Source organism: Lutjanus erythropterus, chromosome 16, assembly GCF_056507025.1.
Source record: "Lutjanus erythropterus isolate fLutEry1 chromosome 16, fLutEry1.hap2, whole genome shotgun sequence".
Lineage (NCBI taxonomy): Eukaryota > Metazoa > Chordata > Actinopteri > Lutjaniformes > Lutjanidae > Lutjanus > Lutjanus erythropterus.
In genome coordinates this window covers 3,931,436-3,946,534 of record NC_139332.1, presented here as the reverse complement: position 1 = coordinate 3,946,534, position 15,099 = coordinate 3,931,436, and the positions used below count along the sequence as shown (strand labels likewise).

Genomic DNA, 15,099 nt, shown 5'->3' with positions numbered 1-15,099 from the left:
CTGAAGGTATCTTAGCTGTGGGTTGGAAAGAATGAACTATTATTTTTCTAACCCTTTTTTCAAAACTAAATAAATGAAAGAGACTTAATGAAGGATTAATACATGAATCAAATAAAATAAAAACAAGTAATAATTGATGATGATAAAAGAATCCCTTGGTTGTTTGTTGCCAGCATCGCTCCAGCTACATAATGTCTAAACTGAACTCGTCACTGTGAAGAGGGTCAGCAGCTCTGTACACATGGTTCTTTATGAATTTTACATTCTGATCAGCACGTTTCTCCAACACAACATTTTAATGATTTCTGACTTCGTGTTTATGTAATAAAACCTGTAGTAATAAGAACACGTTTATAGAAAGAGAAGAAATTCACTGACTGATATCTCATTTTTAGTCAAAGGGACAATCTTGTTAGATAGAAGCAAGATAAGAAGTTTGTCCAAGACAAATGATATCAGTGAAGCTAAAGAGCAGAGCTGAGCTCGAGTGTCAGTAGCATGTAAGTTAGAGCAGCAGCAGTGGTTTTCTGCAGCAGAATGAAGTGACAAACCTCGATTTTATCTTCTCTGTCTTCACAGATGGGGACTCTCTTCCTCTTCTGCCCTCTGTTTCTCTGCAAAACACAAACATTCCACTTTTAAGCAGTGGTCAAAAATGCAATGCGCTACAACTCTTTTGTGATTTTCCTACAACCTTCTTCAGATCAGAGCGAGGGTATAATTCCTGCCTTAGTGAGGTCAGTTTGATTCAGAGTAAAAAAAACAAAAAAAAAAACAATCAAAAACAGTTTTCTTTGACTGTCCAGCTGCCAAAAATCCAGATGAGAGAAGCTCTGACTTGATCAACATACCGATACTCTTGGTTGGCTTCAATTACTCAATCACTGCAATAAGCTTTATGAGCAGCAGAGTTTGGGCTTTTTTTATCCTGGATTTGGCCTCTCAGGCAACAAACAGGCTGCACTACCTTCTGATTAGTAGAGCTCATAGGGGCTATTAATAACCTAAGAGAAGGTCTACAGACGGTGTTCAGGGCTGAAAAAACTACTTTTACATTTCTATTTTTTTGGGTAAAATAAGTACAAAACCTATATTTTCATTGACACTTGCAGGCACCAAAAACGCAGGGAAGAAGGCAAGAAAACAAGGGAGAATTTGAAATGTAAAGAGAGGAGTTAACTCACAAATACACACAATGTGTTTTGGTGAGACACACTGAATGAAATCATAGCCTTTACTTGTTCACAAAGGAGGACAGGGAACCTTTGAAGGCTCTAAAAAACTCTCTTCTACATTGGTTTCTTATTACAAATGATGGAATCCTACATAAATGCACATTTTTCTCCCAAAAACTGAACAGTTTTGGTTATTTTACATGATAGATTTTTGTATTTTTTTATTTTGCTGTGGGCAGGGCTCTGCTGGAGAACCATAATGCCTTGTATTTCCCTGCACCAATCAGAATTTGGCAACATTTGAATCAGAATCTGATGTCAGTGTGTTTTTTGCTGAGATTTTGATTGTTAAACTCTTCGTACGAACTAACCATATTCTTTCCCCAAAACTTTCAATATGATTGCTGTTTTTTAGTGATGAGTATTTAATGTAAAATAATAATAACTGAGATTTGAAGCCAGTTTTTTAAGGGTCTTAAATAATCTGATAACTCTGATGATGCAGAGTTGAATGTCAGTCAGTAAAGAACAGAGTGATTTGTAGTATGGATCAAGAATAACCTGTTTCACAATAAACTCAGACAAACTTTCCAATGATTACAAATTTGAATTATTGTGATAGCTTTGTTTGATCATCGCACTTTGAAAAACTCAGAATAAATACTGTCCAGCATCAACCAACATTGGCAACAGTCTGTCTGATGAAGACGCAGCAGCAACGTGTTTGTTGTGATGTCAGTGAAAACACTGACATCACAAAGGACATGATGTCATTTCAAATGGTTGAGAGGTTTTCAATTTAAAACTTGGTGAAATGATTTCAGCATGTGTATCAGTACTTTTTGAACATTTTCAGTTTTTCGACATTTTAGTTATTATGCGTTTATACTGATAACTGATCATTTTGGTCACTGTAATTGTGACATGAAATTTTCAAACCATTTCATTTGTAATGTAGATGCAAGTACAATGTTGTCTACCAATGGAACTAAATGTGATGTGTATGGTTAGTGGATTATTATAAATGTCTATAGATGATCAGTGTTTAAAAACCCCTGACTGAGGCTGGGAGGGTTACTTTAAAAATGTATTCAGAAATAGTTAGTAATTACCTGCCAAGAAACGTAGTCAGTAACATAATCCAGTTATCACAATATTAAAGTAATGTCATTACTTTCCATGACTTTTGGATTTCCTCAGAATAAAGTACAGTGAAACTGTTTAGCCTAATATTGTGTTTTTGAGGCTGCAATTAACAATTACTTTGATCACCAGTTAGTTGTTTGGTCCATAAAATATCAGAAAATGGTGAAAAATGTTGATCAAAGTTCAAGATGACATTCTCAAAAATATTCAGTTTACTGTCAGAGAGGAGTAAAGAAACCAGAAAATATTCACATTTAAGAAGCTAAAATCAGAGAATTTTGACTTTTTTATGCTTCAAAACAATTCATCAATTATTAAAATAGATGCAGATTTATTTAATAGTTGATTAATAACAAATTAACTGTTGCAGATCAAAGTGTTTAACGTTTAGTTTGTCCAGCTGTTCTTTCCTTTGTTGTGCACAACTTATTGATTGATCAATTGATTTAAAGACAAAAACATGGTAAAATTTCCACACAGTGAAGCAATTTTCGTTCACCATGATAATGAATTGGCAGCTGTGTGTGTGTGTGGTTGTGTTTTCCTTATTTTAAACCTGTAATCCTGCTAATGATCCACATTTTTACTGTCTGTAATATGATTATGTCTTTTTTTATCTGTAACTGTAATGGAATACAGATAAATTCTTTTGTATCCAGGTTACATAATCTCGTTACATGTAATCCATTACTCTCCAACCCTGCCTCTGACAGTCAATGCCGCCCACCCCTGGTATCAAACCTACATCTCTGGTAAAAAGAAACAGGAAAAAGAAGAAAAGCTGAATGAAATGTTGTTGAAAAGAAAGGTGACAAAATAAACCTGGGTAAAGGTGTGGTTTAGACTGTGAGGGAGCTTCAGAGCCTCTCTGCGTTCCCACCACTAATCTCTTCATTTCAACACACGGAGGCAGCCTGACTCACAGCACTACTGGCTAACCACCTCCACTGCTCGTCACGCCGCGGCGTCCAACGCCAGCACACTCATCACATCCCGTTTTCATGGAAGTTAAACAATGCTGGATGGACGTTGAGCAGCATCCCTGTCTGAAGTGTGCCGCCTTCTCCTCGCAGGAGACTGAACGGTGCATGAAAGAAAATTAAAAAAAAATCAAACGTCTCCTTCTCGTTGCTAGCAAGCGAGCGTCGGAGCTTCTGGGGAGGGTTTAAAAGGGGAAGAAAAATCGACAACATATTTAAACAGATTGTGAAAACAATTCCATCTGTCGCCTTTGGCTCGCTACCACTCGCCAGATGGAGCACTTATCATTAAGAATGCTAACTGCAAGAACGCTGCCAATTGGCTCCTTCAGACCTTCACTATTTCTCCTGTGGCTGCAGCACCAAACAAAAGGCCTGACATTATTTGGTTATTTCTGCATTAAAGTGGTGTCTGTTGGAGTAATCTATAAGGCCAGGGAGAGCGGAGTGCAGTTCAGTAGCTGCTTCAGCTAAAAAAAAAAAAAAAAAAAAAAAGCGCTCAGGCACACAGCACAGCTAATCTCAGGCTCTGCTCAGGTGAGGAAATTAAAACTGCAGGCAGTTTATAAGTCCCAGGCAAAATCAATCTTTTAATTAAGTACATCAGTGCATCTTTAACAAGCATGAATCATTTCACACAGGATTAGAGAAATTAACAGAGCATAGGAAGTGGTAGTAACTAGATATATTAACTTAATTCTCATAATTTCCAACTGATTAATGACATATGTTCATATGTGAGGTTAAATGTTAGCGCTGTGGTGGTAGCAGGCAGCAGTAAATCATGACCCATTAGGAGAGGGATTTTATCGCCACCTTCAGTTCACCTATCAAACCCTGAATTTACCCATACACCTCCCTTTAATGTTTAAATGATGATGTCATTACATCAAATAAAAACAGATATAAAATTATTCGCTCCTCTACTTTTTCACGTTATTGTACAAAAACATTTAACCACAGAGGAGGTGAATTGGGATTTTTGACAGAATTCTAAAATCCTGAATGGCTAACATTTGGCATCAATTTTTCACATTTTTCTGAGGGTGTTGCTGCGAGATGAATTTTAGCTACATTTTGTTACTCGGTATATTGAGTTTGAAGTTGAGTACAATCTTTTGTACCAAATTTGGTGCCCTGTTTGAGGCATATTACTTATCATGACATATTTTGGTCCCTTTTACAGCATTCATGCTAAAACACGGTTACTGTCATCCATGTCACTGAAATAATTCGAGGATAAAACTTCCCGTAAAACTACAAATCATCAGTTTAAGTCCAGGCTAAGCCAGGTTAAATACTGCCTTGCTCCAGCTTGGTAGTTAAATGTCAGTGTGAAAACAACCTGACATATTGATTTAATTAAATGCAGCAAAAATTTAACAAGCTAGGACTACAAACCACCCATAATGCAATACTCTCTGTACGAGTTGGTGTTACATTGATTCTCTCTCAATTTAAAAAGACTATCTGATGTTGTGAACATGTAATTGTTTAGTTCCTAGATTCTCAAACTGTAGTATGTGTACCACAGATGGTACACAGCTCACAGCTCTCTCTAGTGGTACATGAAGTAATCAGATGTTAGAAATATTTCTTAAAAATGAAAAGAATAAATTAAAACATATGTAGTGCTATCAAATACTTCAACATTTGTAATGAAAATACATAAAATGTAAATATCAGATCAATGAAATGTTTCTATATCAGCCTGCTACACAGCGTGCATGTACGTTATCCATTTGGTAGTGTAGTAGATAAACTATGATGGAAATAGTAAGTGTGGGTAAAATGAAAAGAATGAAAATGAATGCTTCATAAACACTGCATCTGTGCTCAAAAACCAGGAACTATTACAAAGACAAGTGCAGCTCAGGAGGAAAATTTTTTGAGCAGCCGTGTTGAAAATAAAAAGGACAACAGTAAAGTGCTAGCAGCTACTTAAGAAGCACCAGTGAAGTTGTTTGTTAAACCTGCTAACACCAAACGGTGCAAAACTGTAAAGTGGTATTTGGAGAGCTCAATATTTTCTGAAGTGCTACGTGGTGTAAAAGGTTTGAGAAACACTGGGTGAGTCTCTGGATAATAAAATAACCTCCACTGTTGCAAAAATCATTTCCAGAAATTTTTTGTTTATTTTCTTATATCTGGGCCCATTGCATGTTTATTCAGGCTGTGTATCTGGTGATATGATATACATCATGATACAGGGGTAAGCTAGGTAATAGATTATTTTTTTTAAATCTAATTTTAGAAAAACTGATAATATATAGAACACACCACTAAATGAATACAATCTGAGTTAAAAAGTTAACTTTTAATGCCATCAGAACAGTGAAGACAACACTGCTGTCTAATTCAAAATGAACCACTGGCATCAATCTTTGCACGTCTCACAATATCACCATTTTCTCTCTGTATTTACAGGTTTATGACATGATCAATACCTGTCTTAGCTACGTTTGCCATCCACTTTTATTTTCAGAATCAGTTAGGCTACTTATACATAATGTAGAGACAACTGACGGTCAGATATCTTGCCCCTGACTGACCATAAGGGGGTTTCTAAATGTGAGGTAGATACTTGCACGGCAGCAAATATAACAGACGCCACTTACATTTTTTTCAGGGACACGCCTTACTGGAAACAACACTGTCCTGCCACACTATTAAAGGCTGCTCTAGAGACTTTTTATTATTTCAGTAATACATTTTTTTTTAAAAAACCTCTGTTTCCACCAAGTATAACAATGAAAGTTGAGAGACGGTCCTCAGTCTCTGTTGAGCAAAGCGTTTAGACACTGACCTGTGAGTCTAACTCATAAATGACATCATTTGGCATGTCAGTGATGCTACACTTTTTCTAAAAGAAATAGAAAACTAAGAACCAAAAAAAGGCAATCCATCAACTTTTTCAAGGAGGCATCATAAGTCCACCCTCTGCCTTATAATGGTGCACATTTGCTGGAGATATTTCTTGGGGAAAAGAGTTTGGCTACTGCAAAAGTCACTTAGATATCCTTTAAAATACTTCATAGATTTTAACCAGCTGGTTTATTTATGTGTAGAAACTCGAGAAAAATCACTGATGTATGTTCAGAGATGTAGCTGTACCTTTTTTGTGGAAAGCTCAGACAAACGCTGGTACATTTATTTTGGTCTTGGCCGTGTACAAAACAACCGTTGCGTAATCTGTCACGATTTATTGCTGATCAGATTTACCCTTTCTAGTACTTTGGAAAAATGTATTCAGTGGATTTTTGGATTCACTGAATATGACAGCCCATATCAAACCATACATTTCTAAAAGCTGTAAAATTTATAACCACTGTAAGCTTTACAGATTTATATGTATTTTGTAACTTTTTTAAACTTATTTTCATTACAACCTTTAGTCTCTCTGGTGTGTTTGTGATTGCAGACTCAAGTTGTACACAAAGTGTTGTAAACTTGTTGTGTATCCGGTTCAGTGAATCTGAGGTTATAAGGAGTGTCTTTTCTATATGATTTTTAACTAGATGTTTGGCAACAATGTCCACAATGACCTCTGAGAGTTAGACTCTGAGAAGAAAGAACACCATTTTAAATGCAAACTGTGTAAACTGGGCTTAAAGATTCATTGTTCATTTGTAAATGGAATAAATAAATCAATGAAATGGAGGGTCAGTCTAAGGGAAAAAGAGCAGCTTAGCAATTATCATTAAATCTAAAGCACTGAGAAATAATTCTCTATCAACAATAATGTTGAAAACCCAGCATGCATTGGGGAAGAGTCACTCATATTGTCAGTGTTTCCTTGCACAAATGATGGCAAAAATATCTAAATAAATAATGTTTTAATAATGCTGGAAGAAGCTGCTTTATCAGATCAGTCAAAATTTCACACAGTCTTAACTGTGAAAGGATCCAGATATGTCACCTGTTCCCTCAGTGGTAAGAGCCGGTCTGCACACAAGGTCCATGTCAAAACCTTGGAGATACCATTACATCATTACTGAGAAACTGTTTTCTACAGCTTAAACTTTTATTTTCAGAATGAGCTACTTGTGCTCTGACTCACTATTTCACAAAACATCTTAACTTAATGATTAATAAAATCACAGGGAGCATCAGGGTGAAAACCAGCAGATGGAAAAGAAATAGCCGGTACCTCTTCAATTCCACTAAAGGTAGGCTAAATGTTAGTGAAGGAAAAGCTGCCAAGCTCATTTTCAAAGGGGACCCATGGCCTCTTACCTCAAGGTATCAGAATAAAAATTGAGACTTTCCCTCACAGACATGCCAACTTTATGTTAATCACATGCAGTAATCTGCATTTTATTTTTGTCTACTGTATTTGAACCTTCCAGCTTACTGGGGTCCCTAAACAGTGTTTGAATAACAGAAATTGGCTGTGACTGGAAATCTGAGACTCTTGTGGATTCAATGGACCTAGCTGTATTCATGTGTAATGACAGACTCCATAGTAGCCATTTCATTGTAGTGAGACCATTTTTTGAAACTCGACCTTACTGTCGAAAATGACCTACTGTGACCTAAAGAATAATCACAGACTCATGAAACTTCACAACCACAAACTAGAAGCCTGGAGAATTCAGAGGATGGCTGAAAGTGAAGTGCTCACCATCCAACTGTGGAACGATGCAATTGTTTCAGACATTTTTGAAGTTTTTGATCCTAAATCACAGCATGAATTTTTCTATGGTGTTACACAAAGTCTTGGTGTCTCAGGGCGTCTTTACATCTACCTTTTTGGCCCGGACTTCTGACCGGATGTTTGACTGACATCTGGTCAGATGACTTTATAAAGAGTCAGCTGGAAAAAACTAATAAAAATGCGACACTTTTCAGTTGTTTTGTCACTTTGGTGCTTCTGGTGGTATTGCCATAACAATAATAAAATTTATTCAAAGTTTTTCACTTTACTGTCATAGAGGAGTAAAGAAACCAGAAAATCTTTACATTTAAGAAGCTGAAATCAAAGAATTTTGATCTGATTAATCGACTGTCAAAATAGTTGGTGACTAGTCTAATAATCGCTTAATAATCAATTACTCAATCGTTGCAGCTACACTGAAGAACAAATGTGTGTTAATGAGTTGTCCTTGTATGGAGCTCAGTGTGGATAGAGGAGTGTTTGAGATGGTCTCTATCTTTAGCAGGGCTGTGTTAAATCAGACAGGGTGTGCTACGGAGCATTAATTTTACAGCTGCGACATTACATACATGCTAAATAAAACCCTGCTCACAGGTTGACTTTAAAGGTTTTCCTCCAGTAGGCACTACTCACCACAGGCCATGAATAACAGCCACAAGACTCTCAGCTTCATCAAGGTGGCACTGGGCCATGTTAGCCCTTTTGGCCAAATGTAAATGTGTGTATGAGCACACACGCTCCTCCCTGACATACGAACGGCCTAACACACACACACACACACTGCTGCAGCCTCGGAGGCCAGCAGGAGGTCGATTAGCCAGTCCTGATAAATTGAAACATGGCTTTAGAGAAGTGCCAGCGCTTGGGTGCCCTGGTAAAAGCATTAAAAATGCAAAGCAGGGCCCTTTTAGCGTCTGCCATTGCACGCCTTGCATTTGAAGATAAATGCTGCACTGAAGTGCCTCGCCCGAGTGGCTGTGGCTGCGAGAAAAATCAGAAAGCTGCTTAATCCCTGAGAGCTCCAGCAGGGTCCTCGGCACATGTCTGGGCCCAGGGTTTCCAAACCTGAACAGAAAAACACATTAACCCAGACTGCCACTGTGCTCCAACACTCCGCTATTTCCCCTCTAAGACAGATAGAGTGCAGAGAGCGGAGAAGTGGCTGAGACACTCCTCCTTTTCTTTGTTCATTCCTCTATTTGTAACGGAGACCGTAGTCAGGAGCGGCTCTAGTGGAACTGACTCTGCTGTGAGCATCCACAGCCACACAAGGAAAGTTCCCTTAAATCCCAGGTGAGCAGTGCTGGGTCACATATTGACTGTGGAAAAAGAAAAGGGAAGTGAAAGACACCCCCAGCAACCCCCCACCCCCTTCCCTTTCCTCAGCGCCGAGCTGTCAGATATCAATCTGGAGTGTTTCTTGAGGGAGCGGGGAGGCTGCTCTGTATCGCAGGATCAGAGCGTGGTCGGTACAGATAAGTAGGATCCAGTGAGGGATGGAGAGAGGGTTCTGTTCCCTCTCACAGCTGACACAAAATGTTACACTGCAGGCCGACACAGTCCACATACTGCCGCTCCTTTATGCTCCAAGAAAAAAGTCAGAGGGAAACAGACACAAGATTTATGGCTACAGTGACACAGAATTGACAATGTTGCAGCCGAGACGGCTTTCAAAAAAACAATATCTACTTCTGTCACTGCCGCTGAACATTTGAACACTCATCTTGGCTCTTACTGAAATAATACACATAGCTATTGTTTATTAGTTGTCTCGTCATTATGACTTAAGTCATAGTTTTGCATTTTGCCCAAGACATTCTGGAACAAAAGATTAAAAAAAGCCTGTTGTATTTGAATTGGACTTTATATTATTTTGTAGGGTTTCATGCCAACGTTTTCCACCAGTAGCACCAGTGCTGACCACTGAACCTTTAAGGAACACCATTTAAATGCTTATGTTTTTCTAAGAAATCTACTTCCCCCCAAAGTCAATTTTTACTTGCAGCTGTACAAATGATCTTATTTCTTAGAGGTAATCAAATAACAGTGAAAGCTAAAGGTAACTGTCATGTTTAATTTAGGGTTGAAAATTGTCTATCCCAGTTTGTCAAAGTCTTAGGTGATGTCTTTAAATGTCTTGTTTGTCAGTCCAAAATCCAAAGACTCAGTTTAATGTGACAATAAAAAAGGAAGAGCTTGAAATCTCCATATTTGAGAGGCTGAAAACAACATATTCTGCAATTTAGCATAGAAAACTTCAGCCACACATTAAGTATACAACACAAATTGCCTTCTTCCATCTTCATGAAGTAGCCAAAACTTGTCCTGTTTTATCAAAGTCAGATATTGAAATCACAGCTATGATGTCTCTGCAGCGTCTTCTGGTACACGTAAGAGTTGATTTCAAAATCCTCCTTCTTACCTATAAAGTTAAAAATGGACTGGCTTACTCTCATCTCTTATTTCTCTATATACACCATCACATCCTTTATGTTCCGTTGATGTCGGTAACTTAACTATTCCTTGATTGAATAAGAAATCTTCACTGGTCAAGCCTTTGCCCACTAAGCTCTACATCTCTGGAACAATCACTGCACCTATGGGAGACAAACTCAGTGTCAGTGTGTTCAAGTCCAGGCTGAAACATCTTTTTTCTGTTCACAATCAACTCCTAATTTCACTGGCTGGGAAACCAAATCACTGACTGCTTGTCCTCGTTGACAAGTAGCTACCCCAACTCTGGTACCTCAACCTTGTTTACCTGTGCTTATGAGTGAGTGTGTACTTTTAAACATAATACTGTGTGTTTCGTTCTCTGTTGTTGTGTTTTTACTGACTTGTTAAGTGCAGAGAGACTCTGGGTGATGTGCACTTTAAATAAGCTGAATTCTAAGTGGTTTCTCTGTGCAATTGGCACTTGGGCCAACAATATCTCCAGAAGCTACATTTTTATGTTCTCTATTTGACTAGTTAGTGTTATTGCTGTTCTCATGTTCCTTTATGGCTTATTTTAGTTAGCACCTCCACAGGTGATAAAACCTGTTCCCTGCAGGTGCTGTGAGTGTTAAGCTGCCAGTTAAAGCGATGGTTCACCCAAAAATGAAATTTCACTCAATATCTACTCACCCCTGTACTGATGTGAGGATGGGTGAAGATCTCCAGTTCACAAAACACTTCTGGAGTATCAGCGGAAAACAGTGTGGCAGACAAATCCAGTACAACTGAAGTGAATGGTGACCAGTTTTAAAATGTTAAAAAATTACACAAAAAAACATAAAATGTCTCCATACTGCTCAAAACATTTTATGTTTTTTTGTGTTCTTTTTCATTCACTTCAATTGTACTGGATTTGTCTGCCACACTGTTTTCCGCTGATACTCCAGAAGTGTTTTGTGAACTGGAGATCTTCACCCATCCTCACATCAGTACAGGGGTGAGTAGATATTGAGTGAATTTTCATTTTTGGGTGAACCATCGCTTTAACTCCATCAGAAGGGCTTGTTGGATGGTTTAATAGCTTTGAAAAAAAAAAAAAAGAAACCAGGAATCCGTCCTTTAACTTCTTAATAAGTTTGGACTGACATTTAACTGCATTTGTGCTTAATCTTCTTTCTCCATCTTCTAGAGATTTTATCTCAATAACAGGTGCACAAATCAATTGATTTTTTTTTTTTTTTTTCATAAAACCACTCTTAAAAAAATCCACATCATTTTGTGCAGTAGTTGCAGACGTCAATGCTTTAATTTGTGGAGGGGTGAAGCTTCATTACCTGACTGAGCTGCAGGCTGAGAGTCTAGCCTGAAGAATCTGACTTTAACTTTCTGCTTCCTTGTATTTCCATGAGCTGACTTTTTACAAATATCTTTAAATTCAACCTCCAGACATGTTTTAAACAATATAAAATGTTCTGCAGAAATTGTGTCTATGTACATATATATACATATATATATATATATATGTATATGTACACACACATTTTTTTGGCAAAATAAGTGCAAATGCCTTGTTAAAATGGCTTACATAAAGCTCTACACCCTGCCTTCATTTAGTATTGGAGGATTCATGAATATGCAAATTGGCCCCGCCCTCTCCATACACCCCAACCCCCACCCCTAAGTAGCTGCACCTGGCCTCTCCTCTGTTTTGCAAGCTAATCATGGTAACAAGCTACATCCAGCTTCTCCTACAGGCTGGGCATCGCTGCTAATGATATGTATAGCGCCACCTACTCAATTAACAGGATTGGCTCTTTAGTTTTATGATATCATACACCCAGCCTGACTGAATCCCTTTTCTAAGACTGAACTTGCTCACTGCAGTTTCCAAATAAGAAGTGCTCAGACATGGTGTTTAGTGCCTATTTCAGCCCTGACATGTCTTGTAACACAAAAAAAACCACCACATGGACATGTTAACAAGACTAAAAACATGTTTTTCACTGGAGACCGCCCTGTAGGTTTTTGGGGAGTGTGACAGGATACAGGCTGATATTTAAACTTCCCCCTGGGAAGCTCTTGTTTCAATTATTTCCCACCAAGCTCTTCTCTTCCTGCTCTCATCTCTTGCATCTAATCAAATGAAGTGACAACACGACACAAAATAACAATATGTTTTTGTTGGTTTAAGTATTTCTTTTTTCAGTTTGGGTGGATGCATCCTGCCTCAGTTCCAAAAAGGTCAAGTCCACATCTGCTTTGTTTCCCACTGACTTTTATATTCAGTCCCTCTGCCTCCTTTGATAAAGTGCTGTTGGTTATTTATTTTGTTCTCAGGGGAGCACACTATCACCTTGTGCAACTTTCCAAAACCTTAGGGGGAGCATGAGACTAATTAGAACTCAAGTTAATTATTTGTAATCAATAGAGATCAATCAATTAGCCAACACTGACATAAGTTACTCTCTAATTAGAGCAGAGGACGAGCTGAGAATACAAACTTTTCATTATTTCTAGCCATAGCAAGCTTCTGTTTTCACAATGAAATATATTTCTGCTGATGATATAAAACACGTCCAGTGTGTCGATACACACCGTGCCTCTCACTTGATGTTTCTTGGGCTCCGGCGACATCTCCTGTGGGATGAATTTGATCGGCCCCTTGATCTGCCTCCTGGACCTCTTGGTGCCGTCAGGTAGCGTCTCCATGGCGATATCGGCCTCATCGCTGCTGGCCTGGTCGCACTCGGAGCATTGCCTGAGGAGAAGAAGAAGAGCTCCTCTCAATGAACTGTATTGATTTTTATTATCACTGGCCCAAATCTTTAGTCTTTACTGTAGAAGCTAAACAGGCTGTCCCAGCTTCTTCTCATCAAAAGGTGAAAAACACAAGAGAAACAAAAGAACATCAGTCACTTTAACTTTGTTCTGATAAAGAACGTTTTTGCAGTTCTATGCAGGGAAAAAGTCAACTATTACTTTTACTGGCTTTGCAAAAAACCTGAAAAAATAGCAACAGCAATGTCCATCGGTCTACAACTTGGGTCCAGACTGAAATATACTGAAAAATATTAGGTGACTTGTCATGACATTTGCTACACATATTCATGTACTCCACATGATGGATTGTTTTAACTTTTAGATATCAGTATTTAGAAATAAAGAAACTTCTTGGATACCAACAAAATTATTAGGCATGTCCAAACTAATCCATAAAGTGTCATGTGATGGCAGGTTTTGTTCCAACCAATCAAAGGCACACATACAAAGGCATACATTCCACGTCCGCAAATACCCATGGGCACCCAAGGTTCGTCATCAGAGGGCATACACATGGAGACATCTGTGTACCTCCAATCTGTCGTGACCATGCAGGAGCCACAACACCACAACTAGCTACAAAATACAATCTGTGAATGTGTGAAACAACTCCAAAAAGTAGTATAAACTGAAGTACTACTCCATGGTGTCTGTTTGGGAGTATATTCTAGCCTTGACATTAGGTGATGAAGACCCTGCTTGGTTGGAAGGAAAACCTTCAGCTACATGAGCCGATGGAATAGTTTGGACATACGGAATTCATCCACTTACTTTTTATCCTTCTCCATTTTCAGGTCAGAATTTTAATGTGTCCAGTATGTTGGTTCAGTTACTGCTAATTAGCTAATGTCAGCATGCTAACATGTTAAACTAAGATGGTGAACTCTAAACATCATTATCATTATGACAATGTTAGTAAGCCTGAGTGGTTTAAAGGTATTACAGTGTACCAGGGTATTAAGATAATCTGATGGTTTGTTTTTCCAAACCATCCTAAATACTGACGCTGTATTTTTTCTTTTAAAATCATAGGGAGATGCTGTATTGTAGTGTGCTACAAATGCCACCAGGGGTCAGTCTCTGCACAGCAGTGCAGTAAAGCTGAGAAACATGGCGTCTGGGGGATAAAGTTACAGGATTAACTAGTAAAAAGGAAGAAAAATACCTCTGTTTGGGAGTATTTTATATTTAGTCCTGATGATAAAGGTAAGCTAACAAACACTGCAGACCAACGACTGGTTAAGAGTAGTGTAAAGTCATGAGTGTTTAACTTTAGTGTGTATAAGTGAGGGTGAGTGGCAGACTAATTACTGAGAAGGTGAATGCGTGCTGAGTGGAGGAAAAGGTTAGAAGAGAGGTTGTTGTTCTGGCAGTAAATGCACAGTACAATGATGAGGCTGCAAATGTACAGTGAAGGTATCAGTTTATCCATGAATAAAGCTGCGGCTTCTCAAGACTGAAGCAGAGCTCCTGAGTGTGCGTTTCTGTCCCAGCTGTGGGAATAGCATCACTAAGATGATCAGTGCAGCTTACAGTAAAGAAAAAAGCAGGAGGACATGAAAAAATAGATACCACCCAATCCTAAATGTTAGTTTGCTATTATTAGCATTTAGCTCAAAGCACTACTTTGTCTACAGTAGGTACAGCCTCGCACAGCTTCTAGCATGGCTGTAGACTCTTTTTGAGATATAATTCATTATTTATGATATTGCAGTTTGTGACTACATTACATCAAAAAATGCTTCCACAGAACAGTACCTTTAGGTAAACTCTACTTCTTTTAGTTCTAGTTCGTAACTGCATTTGAAGTGTCTCCCTGATATTTAAATTACATCAAGATATCTGATTAATATTTACAAATTTAAAATAAAAAACCTGCATTCTA

At 38.2% G+C, this 15,099-nt stretch overlaps 1 protein-coding gene across 1 annotated transcript in view; it reads right to left on the bottom strand.

The window, feature by feature from the left end:
* The window catches only part of phf14 (PHD finger protein 14), a 126,220-nt gene that overhangs the window by 59,009 nt on the left and 52,112 nt on the right, over positions 1–15,099 (bottom strand). The window contains exons 14-15 of the mRNA XM_084738502.1: positions 13,002–13,152; positions 552–614 (exon numbers count right to left, since the gene is read on the bottom strand). Of these exons, the coding sequence (XP_084594628.1) occupies positions 552–614; positions 13,002–13,152 (214 nt within the window). The remainder of the gene's footprint in view (positions 1–551; positions 615–13,001; positions 13,153–15,099) is intronic.